Genomic DNA, 15,079 nt, shown 5'->3' with positions numbered 1-15,079 from the left:
TTACAGATGAGGAAACTGAGGTATGAAGGGGTTTAGTGATTTGCTCAAGTTGCATTGGGTAGCAAATGGCAGACAGAGCTGAGATCATAATTAAAGTACTTGTACTCCAGATCCAGCACCCTTTTATTACAACACACTTGGATGGTCTTAGGTACTGTTATCAAGCGATGGGAGACAGTCACACATTGAATCACAAAGAAGAGATATTCATCTTAGCTGCTCAGGCCCCCACTTTCTCACTCCGGAGACACCGTGACAAATTCTTACACTCTATCTCTCCTTTTTACCCACTCCATGATGACCATGAGCCTTCTATGTTTAAGATTAGAACATCCCATTTCTTCACTTCAGCAGCCTTTCAAAATATGTCATAATTTCTAATGACACAGCCCATTTTACACTATCACATTTTAAGGCAGTTGCTTCCTGATAGGAAATACATTTATCTTTGTAGTAAGTTATCTCCCAGTCCCATTTTAGGATGGATTATTTCAGGGATGGTTTCCTGTGGACATTTATCCTGGCCAGGATAGGTATATTCTTGCTAGTTCCATAACTCCTTCTCCTTGACCTGGGTGTCGTGAACCTTTCTTGACTATTTCCTGAGTTCTCATCTCAACCATTTCTTTTCCTGTGTCTTTTGAGTCCATTTTATTTTGAGGCCCATTGCCTTCCATCCACAGTTTATATTCTTAATTTTTTTTATTTGACTGAGGTTATCACTACAAGAGAAAGTGGATTTTTCAGAGCATTTGATTGAGTTTGCAACGACAACACAAAATAGATTTTTCAGAGCATTTTGTGTTTGGGTAGTTAGCTTATGAATCAGAAACCAGTTTTCTCTAATTTACTTCATTTCATTTTTCTTATTTTGTTGAATATTTTCAATTCTTCTTTAATTATAGAACTACTCATGTGTTTAAGACTCCAAAAATTGGATCTATTTCTGAAATGAAAATCATTTTGACTCAAAATATATGCAACATTTTTATTAATAGCTTGGATATTGACATAGATATCATGCATACCCAATGTGAAGATGGGATAATTAACGTGTTGGAAGACAATGTTAGGATTCAAATAGATTTTGATATGTTAGAAGATTGAGTTAAATCTAATAACATGAAATGTAATAGGAACAAAGGTAAAATCTTACATTTGGATTTAAAAAATCAACTAAACAAGCACGAAGTGAGGAAAGCATGGCTAGACAGCAGATCATCTGAAAAAAATCTGGGAGTTTTAATGGATTGTAAGCTCAATAAAAGTCAACAGTATGACTTGGAAGGCAGAACAACCAATGCTGTCTTTAGGTTACATTAAAGTACGTCAGATCCAGGGAAAATGAGGTGATAGCCCTGCTATCTGCTCTTGTCAGACCACATCTGGAGTTTGGGGTGCCATGTTTTATTTTAGTCAGGGCATTGATAAACCAAGGAGTGGGTAGAGGAGGATGGCCAGGATAGAGAAACCTCAAGTTCATGCCTTAAGGAGACCCGCTGGAGGAACCTGGGATGTTTAACATAGAGAATAAAAGACTTCAAGGGAAACATGATAGCTGTCTTAGCGTATCTGAAGGGCAGACGTATTACAAAGAGATTAGACTTTTTTCTTTTTTACCTCAGAGGGCAGAACTGGAAGAAGTGGATGGAGACTGCAAAGAGGCAAGTTTAGGCTTGAAGAGCTTCAAGATAATTAAGGCATCCAAAAGGATAATTGGGATACCTTGCCAGGTAGTAAGTTTCCCTTTGTTGAGGTCTTTATGCAAAGGCTGAATGACTATTTGTCAGGTATATTGTTTAGATAGGAGCCTGTCTCCAGGATAGTTTGGGATAGGTGGCCTCTTTAATCTCTTCCACATCTAACATTCGGTGATGCCTGGAGCTCCTGGGGAATTCAGCCATATTATGCATTGTCCTCTTTATTTCCAACAGGTCCCTTACACTTGGGTAGGGAAAGGCCAATATTGCCTCTTATAAGTAACATACAAAAATTTTTCCTGCCACAGAAAGATCTTTCCAAATCCAAATTAGGTTTTTTTCATCTTTTCTACCATTTCTTATTTCTCTACCTCAAAAAAGCAACTCCAAGGACTAGAGAAGGTAAGGTAGTTAGCATGTAACTAACAGTGCCAGATGGGGAATGAAAGATGCACCAGCAAATGCTTTTTTATAAATGCGCATATTTTGAATGCCAGAAAACTCCATTATCTGTGGAATATGGGGATTTAAGCTGTGATGATTTACTTTGAGTAGCACAGAGGAATTGAAATTTTCAAGTGGGGCGAGAGGTAGACAGAGATGTCATGCTAATTTCATCCTTGCTTAAAGTACCTGCAAACCCTGCCCTTGCTCTACTCTGAGGTTATCTTGGAGGAAGGGAGGGAAAAGAAGGTATTAGGCCATCTACTAAGACTATGAATATTTTACTGCTCAGAATTATTCATTCTTTGAAAACTAGAAGAACTGAATGGAAAGATTATCTTTTTGATCATGTGACCAATCTATTTATAACCCAGCTTACCTCCTCACTTCTGTTCAATAATTGCTTTTTTTTAAAAAAACACTAGGGTTCTTTACGCCTGTTTTTGTTCCTATGTATGACATGTATAACATTAAATAAAATGTCTTTTATAAAACCTGAAGCAAAGCCACTGTGACTACAGCCAAGGATCCCTCGCCATGTTTGAATGCTGAGTAGACATTGTCATGACCTGTCCATGTTCAAAACAGTTGTTCTGTGTCTTCCAGCAATAAAGTGCAGCATATAATGGATGAAATGATCACCACTGAAAGGGAATATGTTAGATCCTTAGGATATATCATCGACAACTATTTTCCAGAAATGGAAAGAATGGACCTCCCCCAGGACTTGCGAGGGAAGCGCAACATAATCTTTGGGAACCTGGAGAAGCTCTATGATTTCCACTGTCAGTATTTTCTCAAAGAGCTGGAGCACTGCAGAGACTGCCCCTTGCCTGTCAGCCACTGTTTTCTGAGACATGTAAGTTCCCCTTCTGAGGTAGGGTTGGTCCTCCCAAGATTCCAGATGTCTGCAGCTAGCAAGTTATTAGGATTACCAAGGGAATTGCTGTATTCCTTACTTGTTCTGGGTTTCACTGAGGAAATGGCCTCTACCTAATGAATGCCCTGTGAGTCCGTTCCAGTTTTAAAAATTCCTCCTGGACGGTGAGTACTCCTGTATGCCCACAGCAGTGAATTTGAATTTTTCAGTTGCTTGGGATGTAGAATCAGGAAATGTATACAGGAGGCAAACTTTAAGGCTATTTGTGAAACAAAAAGTCTGGCACCAAACCTAATTTCTTGTTCTTTCAAAAGGCTTGTTCAGGATCTGGTTCCACACTCTTTGGGGAAAGCTGAAGTGTTATTTAGCCTGGTCATCCTAAAATCAAGAAGGAGGGGAGGGTACCAATGGAAGGAAATAATACTTCACAATGCTCTCCCTCATCATTGGAGAATTAACATTTCACACAAAGGGATGGAATTTCATACACATGGGATGGAAAAAAAACACTGATTGTATATGTAAATGAAACCAATTGTACATTTCATCTCCTGGCGCTCAAGCAAAGGCTCTCTGGTCGTAAAGTCCCCAAACTCAATGTCTGAGCGACAAAAGTAGGCATGCAATCTCTTGGATTTTCTTGCTGCTGGCTTCCTAGTGCCTGTCCATGAAAATAAGAAGAATGCTGGTAGATTTGTATAGGACATTGTGGTTTTCAAAATGCTTTCATAGACATCTCCTTTGTGGGCTAGCCTACTTAGTGACATACCACCTGCTTCCAATCCAGAATTGTACTCTATGGTCTCTGTGCTTGAATGTGGCTGCTAAAGTCTTGCAGAGCTCAGGATAGTGACAGAGGAATGGTTGCTTTCAATTCAGTTCACCTTCTGGTCAAGTCGCTTAATTTCCCAGGTCTCTGTTTTCTCATTACTAAACAGTAGATAGGACCAGATGGCTTCTTGGTCTTTGGGGTCCCTTCCAGCACTGAATCTATGACCCTATCCATGGTCCTTCAAACTGAAAAGGGGCTTCATTTTCTACCTTGGGAACATTAGAAATTTTTTGTCTCTTTTTTCCTTTCATCAGAATATTCATGTTAAGAGCTTGTTTTTATGAAGTCATATTTCCTATTCCTACCCTCCCCAATCCACCCCCATAACTCATCCACTTTATCCCTAAGTTCTAAAGCAATTTCCTGCTCTCACTGGTGGATATCTGGGTAAGAGTGAGTAGAGACAAGTGGATACACTCAGTTCCCCTGTTCCCATAGAGAATAATGAAGAGGATAATAAGATTAATGAGCATATGTTTATTAATGTCCCTCTCTAATATCTTGAGTAATGGTGGACAGGCTATGGAATGTGTCAAGAACTATACACCTTCCTTAAATTCCCCTCCAGTGATTCCCGAAGAAAACAGGCAGCCTTTTTTGAAGCTTGCATAGGTCAGAGAGTGAGGCCACCGTGAGTGATGGCTAGAGTCCTGCTTTGGGATTTGGGTACCCATTCTATTTAGATGTAGGAGAATAATGGCATGTGCTCCTTGAAACTATTGTTTCTTTACTCTTTGAACAGCAGAACCATAAAGAAAGTGCTCAAGGAGCCATGCCAAAATCATGCTGAGCTTGGGAATGTCAAAACAGACTTTGAGAGACGGCCATCCCCAGAATGCCCTCCGCCCCCTGGCAAAAGCTTAATGAGAATGCCAAGAGCCAAAGAAAGAGAAAGGGAAAATTACTAGATGTCCTTTTGTCAGCTCCTTAGTAGTATGTTTGAGACCAGGGTCTGCCAAGCAAGACGAGAACAACACAAGTCCCATTAATAAATAAAGTATAGCAGGTGGCCCGGGTAACATTACCAATATTAAGAAAAGTTTCTGGCTCATCAGGGACCAAATGCATACAATGTCGAAATGGAAGCTTTCATAAGGAAACCAAAATTTAATATCTCCTCTTTTCCCTTCCCCATGCCAGTAATCACATGAGCCTGATAAAACAAATGCTGCTTGAGATGTTAACATCTTGCCATTTAAAAAAAAAATAATGCTAGGCCAAAACAGTGCTAAGTCATGACCTCTAAAAATATTTTCTTGATCAGTAGTACATGAGCAGTTAGGTGGCCTGGTGAACACAGTGCTAGGCCTAGAGTCAAGAAGTCCTGAATTCAAATATGACTTTAGACACTTAGTAACTGTGTGACACTGGGTGACTCTCAAAGACGTTAAGTTGAAGAGAAGGTTCCAACTTACATTTTTAGGAGGAATTTTTCTTGCCAGGATGGGCCCTATACCAGTGAAATCACAGATCCAGTGCCTATTCTTTAAAAAAACTAAATCCACTTTTGCTTATTTGTAACTTTGTTTCCCATTTTTCTTCCTTTTTTAAGCATTTTAACACTTCTGTTATTTCTAGCCCTCAAGTCTCTTTTCTTTCTATTCCCTCTTTCCTACAGGTGAAGGAGAAGGGGCCCCAAGCACCCTATTCAATAGCTGTTTCTGCTGGAGATATTACATTATTACAGGGCATCTCTAGAAATCTTCTAATGTTGATCATGACTACTGTGGTTTCTGGACTCTGGAGATTCACCCTCAGAGCTTACCTGTGTTTAGCTTTGGTTCAGATAATGTTTACAGCTTATATTTATATCATACTCTCAGATTTGTGAAATCCATTATATACATTCTCTCTTTTCAGCCTCCATGTGATGTAGGTGCTTCTATTCATCCATTTTACAGATGAGGAAACTGAGGCTCAGATTGGTTAGGCAGCTTGCCTATGGAAACACAGCTAGTGAATTTCTGAAGTGGAATTTGAACTGAGGTCATTCCTGCTGCCAATGCCAGCTCTCTATTATCCATCACGCCACACTATCTTCACACTGCCTCTAAGGTGGCTGAAAATGATGAAGTAGGAAACTTCAGGATAGTTGCCCAGGCCTCCCTGAATGTTAGAAGGAAATAAATAGAGTAGAGAGTCTTTCCTAAAATAATTACCTTTCCTAATGTCTTTATCAAGCCCTTGCCACGTAGTAACCATGATTAGGATTAAGTAAGCATTCACACCCGTGTATTGGAGGGTATTTGAATGAGGATGGTCTGGGACAGAGGTTTTTAGTTCTTCTCATTTTAGGGCTGTCTGTATGAGGTTTAGGAGAAGTCCACCCCTTGGCCTCATTGTTCTCTTCTTCAACGAGACCTCCCCAAAGCCTCAAAAATAATATCACCCAGCTCCATGACTATCAATTAGGACTTCCCTCTCCCATTTATAGTTTCCATTTCCAAACTCTTCCATTCCCAAGGGACCTCTAGTGAAGTAGTGGATAGACTGTTGGACTTGGAATCAGGAAACCTGGGTTTGAGTCCTGCCTTAGACACTTACTGTGTGATCTTGGACAAGACCCTTAATCTCTGTACCAGTTTCCCAATTAGTAAAATGGGGATAGTAATAGCATCTACCTCAGAAGATTATTTTAAAAATCAAATAAGATAATCTATGAAAAGTGCCTTGCAAACCTTTAAAAACTAAATGTTGTTACTGTGGTCATTCAGTCATTTTTCAGTTGCGTCCAACTGTTCATGACCCCATTTGGAGTTGTTGGGTTTTTTTGGCTAAGATACTGGAGTGGTTTGCCATTGCCTTCTCCAGTTCATTTTACAGATGAGGAAACGGAGATAAACAGGGTTAAGTGACTTGCCCAGGATCACACAGCCAGTAAGGGTCTGAGGCCAGATTTGAACTCAGGAAGATGAGTCTTCCTGACTCCAGACCCAACACTCTATGTACTATGACATCACCTACCTGCCCCAAAGAACTAAATAAACACTAGCTATGATTATTGTTATTGTTATCAGTGTGAATTAATAAGATAACCATGGGTGACGCTTTTCTTTCTGGAACTCCTCTGTGGTATCCAGCTACTCTTCCCCCCAACATCTTCAGCCCATCACCACTGTTAGACCAAACAAAGCTCTCGATTCTCCACCTCACACTTCCTCTTAGCTAAAACGTCATAATCTCTTAAAGGTCATTCTGTTCCTCCTCCATGGCTCTCTGAACCTCTCTTCTGCAAACTGTCATTACATTTTTGACCATTCTTCAGCCTATCCTGGGCCCCTTTGGTAGCCAGACCTTTGGGTGTGTGTTCCTGTGCAGTCTGGCAAACTTAAGGAAGCCCAATATCCCCTTAGCTCTATGACACCATTAGAGTTGAAAAGTGTTTAGGATTCAGGGCTCACGTAGGGCTGTCAATCAATCAATCGATCAGCAAACATCTATTAAGCATTGACTGTGGGCCAGGCACTGTCCTAGGTGCTAGAACCATCCCCATCTTCAATGAGTTTACAATCCATTAGGAGGGACAATATATACATATAAGCATATGAATGAATAAATGAATGAATGAAAAGACAGTCAATAAGCATTTATTTAACTCTCCCTGTATGCCAGGCACTGCTAAGTCCCCGGGATACAAAGGCCAAAACAGCCCCTGCCTTCAAAGAGTTTACAATCTAATGAGGGAAATATGAAAAAAAAAGTTGTACATAAAAACATAAACAAGTCGTACACACACACATTTTTAAAAGTACATGTGCAGCATAAATAGTATATAATCAAAGTAATCTCAGACGGAAGTGAGGCATTGGTTAGAAGATGGGGATAGGGTCTAGGTGGAGCTGGTGGGGTGGAATGGATACTCAAAAAAAGCATCATGCAGAAAATGGCATTAAAATTGAGTCTTCAAGGAAACCAGGAAAGCCAGGAGGCCTAGTAACCACCATATGACTTACCCTAATCTGGTATCCTCCAACTCCTCAACATGTACCCTCCAAGCAACCAGTATCCTTGAGAAATCGCACTGATTTTCAACCAACTCAATTTCCCTCCTCTTCAGGGGTCCTAATGGACTTCTATATTGGTGGTTGTTAATCAGGTGTTTATTTGGTTTTCTTTCACAAATGGTAATAAATGACTTCTCTCTGCATCTATGATGACCAACACAACTGAGAGGTATTATTTGTACCTAACTGCTTTGACCATAGAGACAGCAAGGCACATCAAGGGCCAAGACACCTGGGGGCAAGTTCCACCTTGTGCCTGAGAATCAATGATGAAAATTTGTCAGAGTGGTGGCAGTGATAATTTCCACGTTTCATTACTCTTTCTCCAAGAAATTGAATATGTACATTGTGAACCAAACCTCAGAAAAACATGCCCTCTACCTAGCTTGAATCACCAGGTAGATTTCACATTTCCCGAATTACCCAAATAATTAAGAAAACAGTATAATATTGGAGTGAGAATCGTCAAGATGCATGCTCAGTCCTTGACTTCATTATGCTGCATAAACCCGGCTACAAACTCGAATAAAATGAGAATCATATGTGACCAAGAAGACTCAAACCACTGCCCTTGAGGGTTGCCGAATAAGACATTTGGTTATAAAAATAGATACAGTGTTGCAAGGGCAGCTCCCTTTGTTTCCTAGATGAATACAGGCTTCCTCCCAAGGGCAGAATTTAGACAGTTTAATGTGGAATTTGGAATTCATTTCCCCATCACCAGGTGTAAGTGATTTTAGAGGCAGGTCCTAAGTAGCCCTGGCATTTACTGGGAATCAAATCAAATCAATAAATGTCTATTGAGAATCTGCTCTATGCAAAGTGTGACTGAAAACCACTGCGAGCATTAACCAAGCTGTCTTTTTAAGTGCTTGGGGAATGGGCATCACAAAAGGGCAGAGACAAGAACACTGCATTTGGAATCAGAGGACCTGAGCTGAAATACGACCGATGCTACATATTGCCTATTTCAGCCAATCAATGAACATTTATTAAGCACCTACTATGTGCCCAATGCTTCGATAAGCACTGGGAATATAAAGAAAGGCCAAAGATAGTTGCTGCTCCCAAGGAGCTGATAATCTGGTGGTGGAGACAATATGCAGACAGCTCTGTAAAAACAAGCCCTGTGCCAGATAAATTGGAAATAGTCAACAGAGGGGTGGCACCAGCATTAAGGAGGGTTGGGAAAGGCTTCCTATAGAAGGTACGAGTTTAGCTGGCATTTGAAGGAAACCAGGGAAGCCGGAAGGGAGAGCATTCCAAGCATGAGGGTCAGCAAGAGAAAATGCCTAGTCAGGAAGAGTGTCTTGTTTGAGGAACTATGAGGTGGTGCCAGACTATGTGGGAGGGAGGGGTGGTAAGAAGACTGGAAAGGTGGGGGAGTCAAAATTTTATATTTGATCCTGGAGGTGATAGGGAGCCACTGGAGGTCACATAGTCAGACGGATGCTTTAGGGAGATCACTGACAGCTGAGTGGAGGATGAACTGGAGTGAGGAGAGCCTTGTGGCAGGGAGACCAGCTAGCAGCCTACTGCAAAAGTCCAGGTATGAGGGCATTAGGGCCTACACCTATGTGACACTGGAAAAATTATTCCACTTCTTTAGACCTCAGTTTCCTCATCTGTAAAATGTGTGTCGAGTCGTTTGAGTCATGTCCCCATGTCCTCCGTGACCCCTTTTGGGGTTTTCTTGGCAGAGATACTGGAGTGGTTTGCCATTTCCTTCTCCAGCTCATTTTATAGATGAGGAAACTGAGGCAAAGAGGGTGAAGTGACTTGCCCAGGGTAACATAGCTAGTAAGTGTCTGAGGCTGGATTTAAACTCGTGTCCTCCTGATTCCAGTCCTCGTGTGCTATCCACTGCACCATCTAGCTGTAAAATGAGGGGAGTAAATTGGTATCTTCTGAGGTCCCATCTGCCTCTGAATCTCTGGCTCTTACTTTAGCTCTAAATTGTGGTGTAGTGGATAGAGCATTGAACTTGGAGCATGAAAGACTTGGGGTTGTATCTTGCTTCAGACACTTACTGGCTGTGTGACTCTAAGCAAATCAGTTGACCCCTCTGTGTCTTGGTTTCCTTATCTGTAAAATTACATAGTTGGACTCAACCTCTCTAACTGTGTAATCCAATGGTTATAGGTTATATTCCTATTTGGAATTTGACCTCCCAGAAAAATAAATTTGAATGAGTTAAAGCAAATAAAATAAACAAATGACAGTCTATTTACCCACAATGTAATTTATACTTCTCTAGACAACCATTTTTTTAAACTGTGCAAAAGCTCTCCTTAGAAATGCCTCACTTCTATTTGTGATTCTATGATATATACTGAGAATGGGTTGTAGATCCACACTTCGGGAGCTCTAGCAAAGTTTAAGTTATGTTCTAGCCAAAGAGGAAAGATCCACATCCCACAGGAAAAAAAAACAATAAGCACACTTGTTTATTAAGATTTAGCTGGCAGCCCTGGAGTCAGGAGGACCTGAATTCAAATCTTTCCTCAGACATTTGACATTTACTAGCTATGTGACCCTGGGAAAGTCACTTAACCCCAATTACCTCGAAAAAAAACCAAACAAAAAAAAAAGATCTGGCTTGTAATTATCCAAGTTAATCATTTTAATGGACAGATTGAATGACTTCTTTCATCAAGTCACAGAGCAAGGGTAAACATCTCTAAGGCTTTCTCTTTTTACAGGCCAAGAAAAGTAAAATGACTTGTCTAAGGTAATACCATTAGTGGAGGGGCCACAATTATAAGGCAGGTATCTCTAGTTGGTTGTAAACAAGATAGTCCACTTACAAATCATTGATGCCTTTGAGTAAATGAAAATATGTTTGAATTCCCTGACATCTTTTCTTTTGCCACAGAACTCCAGGCTCAGCTATGTATGAGTAGGTGACCCATGTAAGCTCTTACAAATGATCATCTTTCCAAATAAATATAAACAGAACAATGGTTCTGGAATTTAATAATGAATATTTGTTTATTATTCTGCCTTTACAAATATGTATTTCACCACAACAAATAGATACAAGCTGCTGAGATAGTATGCTGTCCCTGAAAACTTAGGGGAAAAGTAGGAATGGTCTTCGGTTAGTTTTGAAAGCCCACAAGAAAATCAGCCTCTTAATTTTATATCCATGATGTGTTTGTGTTTTGTTTTTAAACCAAAGACAGTACTAGCAAAGTTGATCATCCACTTTAATCAGCAGCTTATAGGACCATAGATCTGGTACTAGAAGTATCTATCTATGTATGTGGATAGATGATAGGTAGATAGATAGATAGATAGATAGATAGATAGATAGATAGATAGAGATATAATCCAATCCCATAATTTTATAGAAGAGGAATCTGGGGGTCTAGGGAGGTTGGGGTCTCAAGCTCACACACAAGTGATAGAAATCAGTAGGAGGATTTGAACACAGGTCTTCTAAACCCAGGGCCAGTGAACTCTGCACTGAGACAGGCTGATTTGACCCTCCCCTTAATTTGGGGCTGTTTCCAAAAATCAAATCCTCTTACATGTTGTATATTTACCACCATGGAGTGTGTTGCAAAGAAGCCAACATAGACTCTGAAGGCAACTGCCAAAGACTAAGTCTCAGAGATATTTTGAGCAATAGCAGCAACAGAAGAAAAGGTAGGAAGTTTCCCAAGGACAACAGTTCCCTTTGAAAAACAACTTTCATTTGGATGTATGAATTTTAATATATTTATTCATAAAGGAAAGGGAATAAGACATTTATGTAGCTCCTACTATGTGCCAGGCACCATACTAGCACTTTACACTTGCAGTAAGTTATGTCACTTCATAGTCATACCTCACATATTACATACCATACTCAAGCATAGCCCACTTGGCCACACCATCATATTGGATTACAGGGGTAATAAGATTTTATACTGTGACTCCTTGGGTCCATTTTCCAAACGGTAAAGGTATGTGCTGAAGAGAGCAACGATTTCCCCTGAAGAAGACTCTCAAGACACTGGCTCCCCATCTCTCCTCACCTATGGTTGCTGCTCAGAATCAGATATTTTGTTGTTGCTCAGTCATTTCAGTTGTGTCCAACTCTTCATGGCCCCATTTGGGGTTTTCTTGGTAAAGGTACTGGAATTGTTTGTTGTTTTCTTCTCCGATTCATTTACAGTTGAAGAAACTGAGGCAAACAAGGTTAAGTGACTTGCCCAGGGTCATAAAGCTAATGAGGCCAGATTTGAACTCAGGAAGATGAGTCTTCCTGACTCCAGGTCCAGCAGTCTATCCACTGTACCACATAGCTGCCCTGAATCAAATATAGCACTATGCCTAAGAGGAAGATTTTCCAAATCCGGGAAGAGTCCAGAGTTATAATAAGAATTAGGGAATCCTCTTCCCCCACTGAGAGAGAAACAATAGAAGTCCTAGGATTCTTCCCTAATGAGAGGATGGAGCTCAGTTGTCTTCTTATGGGCTTAAGCCTCATTTATTTTAACCCTTTGAAAAGCAGTATCATTTTTCTCTGAGGACAAAAAGCTCCAAGGAATACACCCTGCTTTTTAAACAGACTCATCCTATCCTGACACAGGCACTACAGTGAACTATGTTGTATGAACTTGCTGTGCATCACCTATCACCTTAGAATAGGGAAAGTTAATTAACTGGCTGGTGCGTACTGTGTCTCTTCTATGCAGAGTACCATACATGCACACCTCAATATGAGGCTGCTCCAACATCATCTTGTAATAACAGCATTAATGTGTTATGGCAAAACCCTACTGCAAAGTCACAAAACTTCCTGTAACGTCGTCTAACTGCTAGCCCATTTACAGCATTATGAGTGTGGACTCAGTTTGCCCCACTTAATGTCATTTTGCCCAACATCGTGTTTTTCACCAATATTTGTCTGTACCAGGTGCTATTTGTCATTCAGTCATTTTTCACTCATGTCCAACTCTTCGTGAGTCCATTTGGGGTTTTCTTGGCAAAGATATTGGAGTGGTTTGCCATTTCCTTCTCCAGTGCATTTCACAGATGAGGAAACTGAGACAAATGGGATTAACTTACTTGCCCAGGGTCACACAGCTAGTGTCTGACTGAGATATGAACTCAGGAAGATAAGTGTTTCTGATGCCAGGCCCAACAGCCTATCCACTGTGCTGCCTAGCTGCCCCACCAGGTTTTATAGAAAGATACAAAAGAAATAAGTATTCTTGGGGTGGGGGGGATATGGGAGCATCTATGCTGATAATGGCTTAAGTAGATAAACTCTTGGCTCATCCTATACTAACCAAGATATATTATTATCATACACATGAATACATTAATAATAAGTGTTAAATCAATAAAATCCCCTTTGCAAAATCCTTTCAGCTCCTCAAAAAATAGTAGTATTGTCCACAAATTGCAATTTCTGTATTGAACAACAATCACAAGGGACGATGTGAATTTTTATTTCTAGAGGACTCTGTATCCAAGCCATCAGTCAGAGAGTTTTCACCATAAACCACTAGTTTCCCTTCCCTGACTTCCCCACTAAGTTACAAGTACTGTATTTCCCCTGGTTTTTCCCATGTCCTGTTGTTAAAGAAGAATGCTAGAGTTCTTGCAATTGTGTATGCAATGGTAAATGGATGGTTTCCAAAGCTCCCCTGCTAGATTTGGGATGCCTGGGGCATTTTTAAATGAAACGTTAAGCTGAACCACTGAGAACAAAAACTTTGCATAGGGCTTGAAGTTCCACTTTCAAATGTGTCTAAACCAAGACTACCACCTAGAGGATTTCACGGACGATGATGACAGTTCTTCCCTCTAGTGACAGAAAAAGCCTAGTCTTTTTCCAGTTCAGAAGCAGATATGTTTTGTATGGATGTAAATGTTTATTCACTTCACCTAAAAGAATAAAAATTGTATTTCTTTTTCTTTTTCAGGAAGAACAGTTTGGGATGTATGCGCTATACAGCAAAAACAAACCACAATCTGATGCTTTACTTAGCAGCCACGGGAATGCCTTCTTTAAAGTAATTATATTTCCATTATTCCATCCAGTGAAGCCTTCACCCAATGTCAGTGAGTGATGGATATTTCAGTGGCTCTGAATTGCCAGTCATGGAACTAACCTCTGTCTTCACCCTTTTGGCATTTTCTTAGAACAAGCAGCAAGACCTGGGAGATAAGATGGACCTAGCCTCCTACCTGCTTAAACCGATCCAAAGGATGAGCAAATATGCCCTGCTGCTAAAGGATATGATCAAAGAATGCACCAAGACTCAGGAGCAGGAGCTCAGTGACCTCCGAGCTGCCGAGGAGATGGTCAAATTCCAGCTTCGCCATGGGAACGACTTGCTGGCCATGGATGCCATCCGCGGGTGTGATGTAAGCATTCTCCCTCTCTTTGCTTCCTCCCAACAACCTTTGCATGGCATGTGGTAAGTCAGTGGGAAGTCTCTCTCTCCCGTCCTTGATAAAGGGAGTGACCAAAGAAGTGCCATCTGGCTAAGTATTTGTCCCTTTCCAGGCCTTGCATGAGTGTGGGAAAGTGAGGAAGGAAATTACATTCACGTATCTCCAAACCTGATCATCTGCTCCAATCTGCCACTTTGGGCTTTGAAGGGAAAGAAGGATGGGGAGAGTGGGAGAGATGTTCTAGAACTGAAGATTCCTTGGCGGTATCATTGGATCGGATAGCTGCTGAGTGGTCCCTTCCAACCCTCAGCTTCTGTGGTTCTGGCAGCTTTGGATAGCTTCTCTGTAAGGGGAGTGGAGAAGTAAAGCAAACCAAAAGCTGGGAACTCTATTCTTCCTTGCTCCTCTCTAGAAGTCAGCCCATCTGCTGGGCAGTGGTCAGTGCTGCAAAAGACCCAGATGTCATTGATATCTTCCACTGGTGGCAGTTTAAAACCATTCACACCTTCTTGTTGTGTGTGATTATCATCCCTGTCCTTCCATAAATCCTCCAGTGAATGGAAAAAGTGCCAGGCCTGGAGTCAGGAAGACCTGAGTTCAAATCTGGCCTCAGACACCTACTAGCTGTGTGATTTTCAGTATATCATTTAACTTCTATCTGCCTCAGTTTCCCCAAATGTAAAATGTGAATAATAACAGTAGCATCTACTTTGCAAGATTGTTGTGAGATCAACATGAGAATATTTGTAAAGCATTTAGTACAGTGTCTGACACATACTAGGTAAATTCTAGGTATTTTTATGATTATTATTTGTCTAACATT

General features: G+C 40.7%; 1 protein-coding gene across 1 annotated transcript in view; it reads left to right on the top strand.

Annotated features, from left to right (window-relative positions):
- Window positions 1-15,079, top strand: part of PLEKHG4B (pleckstrin homology and RhoGEF domain containing G4B) — a 210,244-nt gene that overhangs the window by 172,658 nt on the left and 22,507 nt on the right. Inside the window, exons 15-17 of the mRNA XM_036765907.1 lie at window positions 2,751-3,003; window positions 13,782-13,871; window positions 14,002-14,226. Coding sequence (XP_036621802.1) covers window positions 2,751-3,003; window positions 13,782-13,871; window positions 14,002-14,226 — 568 coding nt within the window. The remainder of the gene's footprint in view (window positions 1-2,750; window positions 3,004-13,781; window positions 13,872-14,001; window positions 14,227-15,079) is intronic.

The sequence above is a fragment of the Trichosurus vulpecula genome, chromosome 1, assembly GCF_011100635.1.
Source record: "Trichosurus vulpecula isolate mTriVul1 chromosome 1, mTriVul1.pri, whole genome shotgun sequence".
In the NCBI taxonomy this organism is placed as follows: domain Eukaryota; kingdom Metazoa; phylum Chordata; class Mammalia; order Diprotodontia; family Phalangeridae; genus Trichosurus; species Trichosurus vulpecula.
Note: the sequence above shows the minus strand (reverse complement) of the source record. Positions and strands in the feature narration are given on the sequence as shown.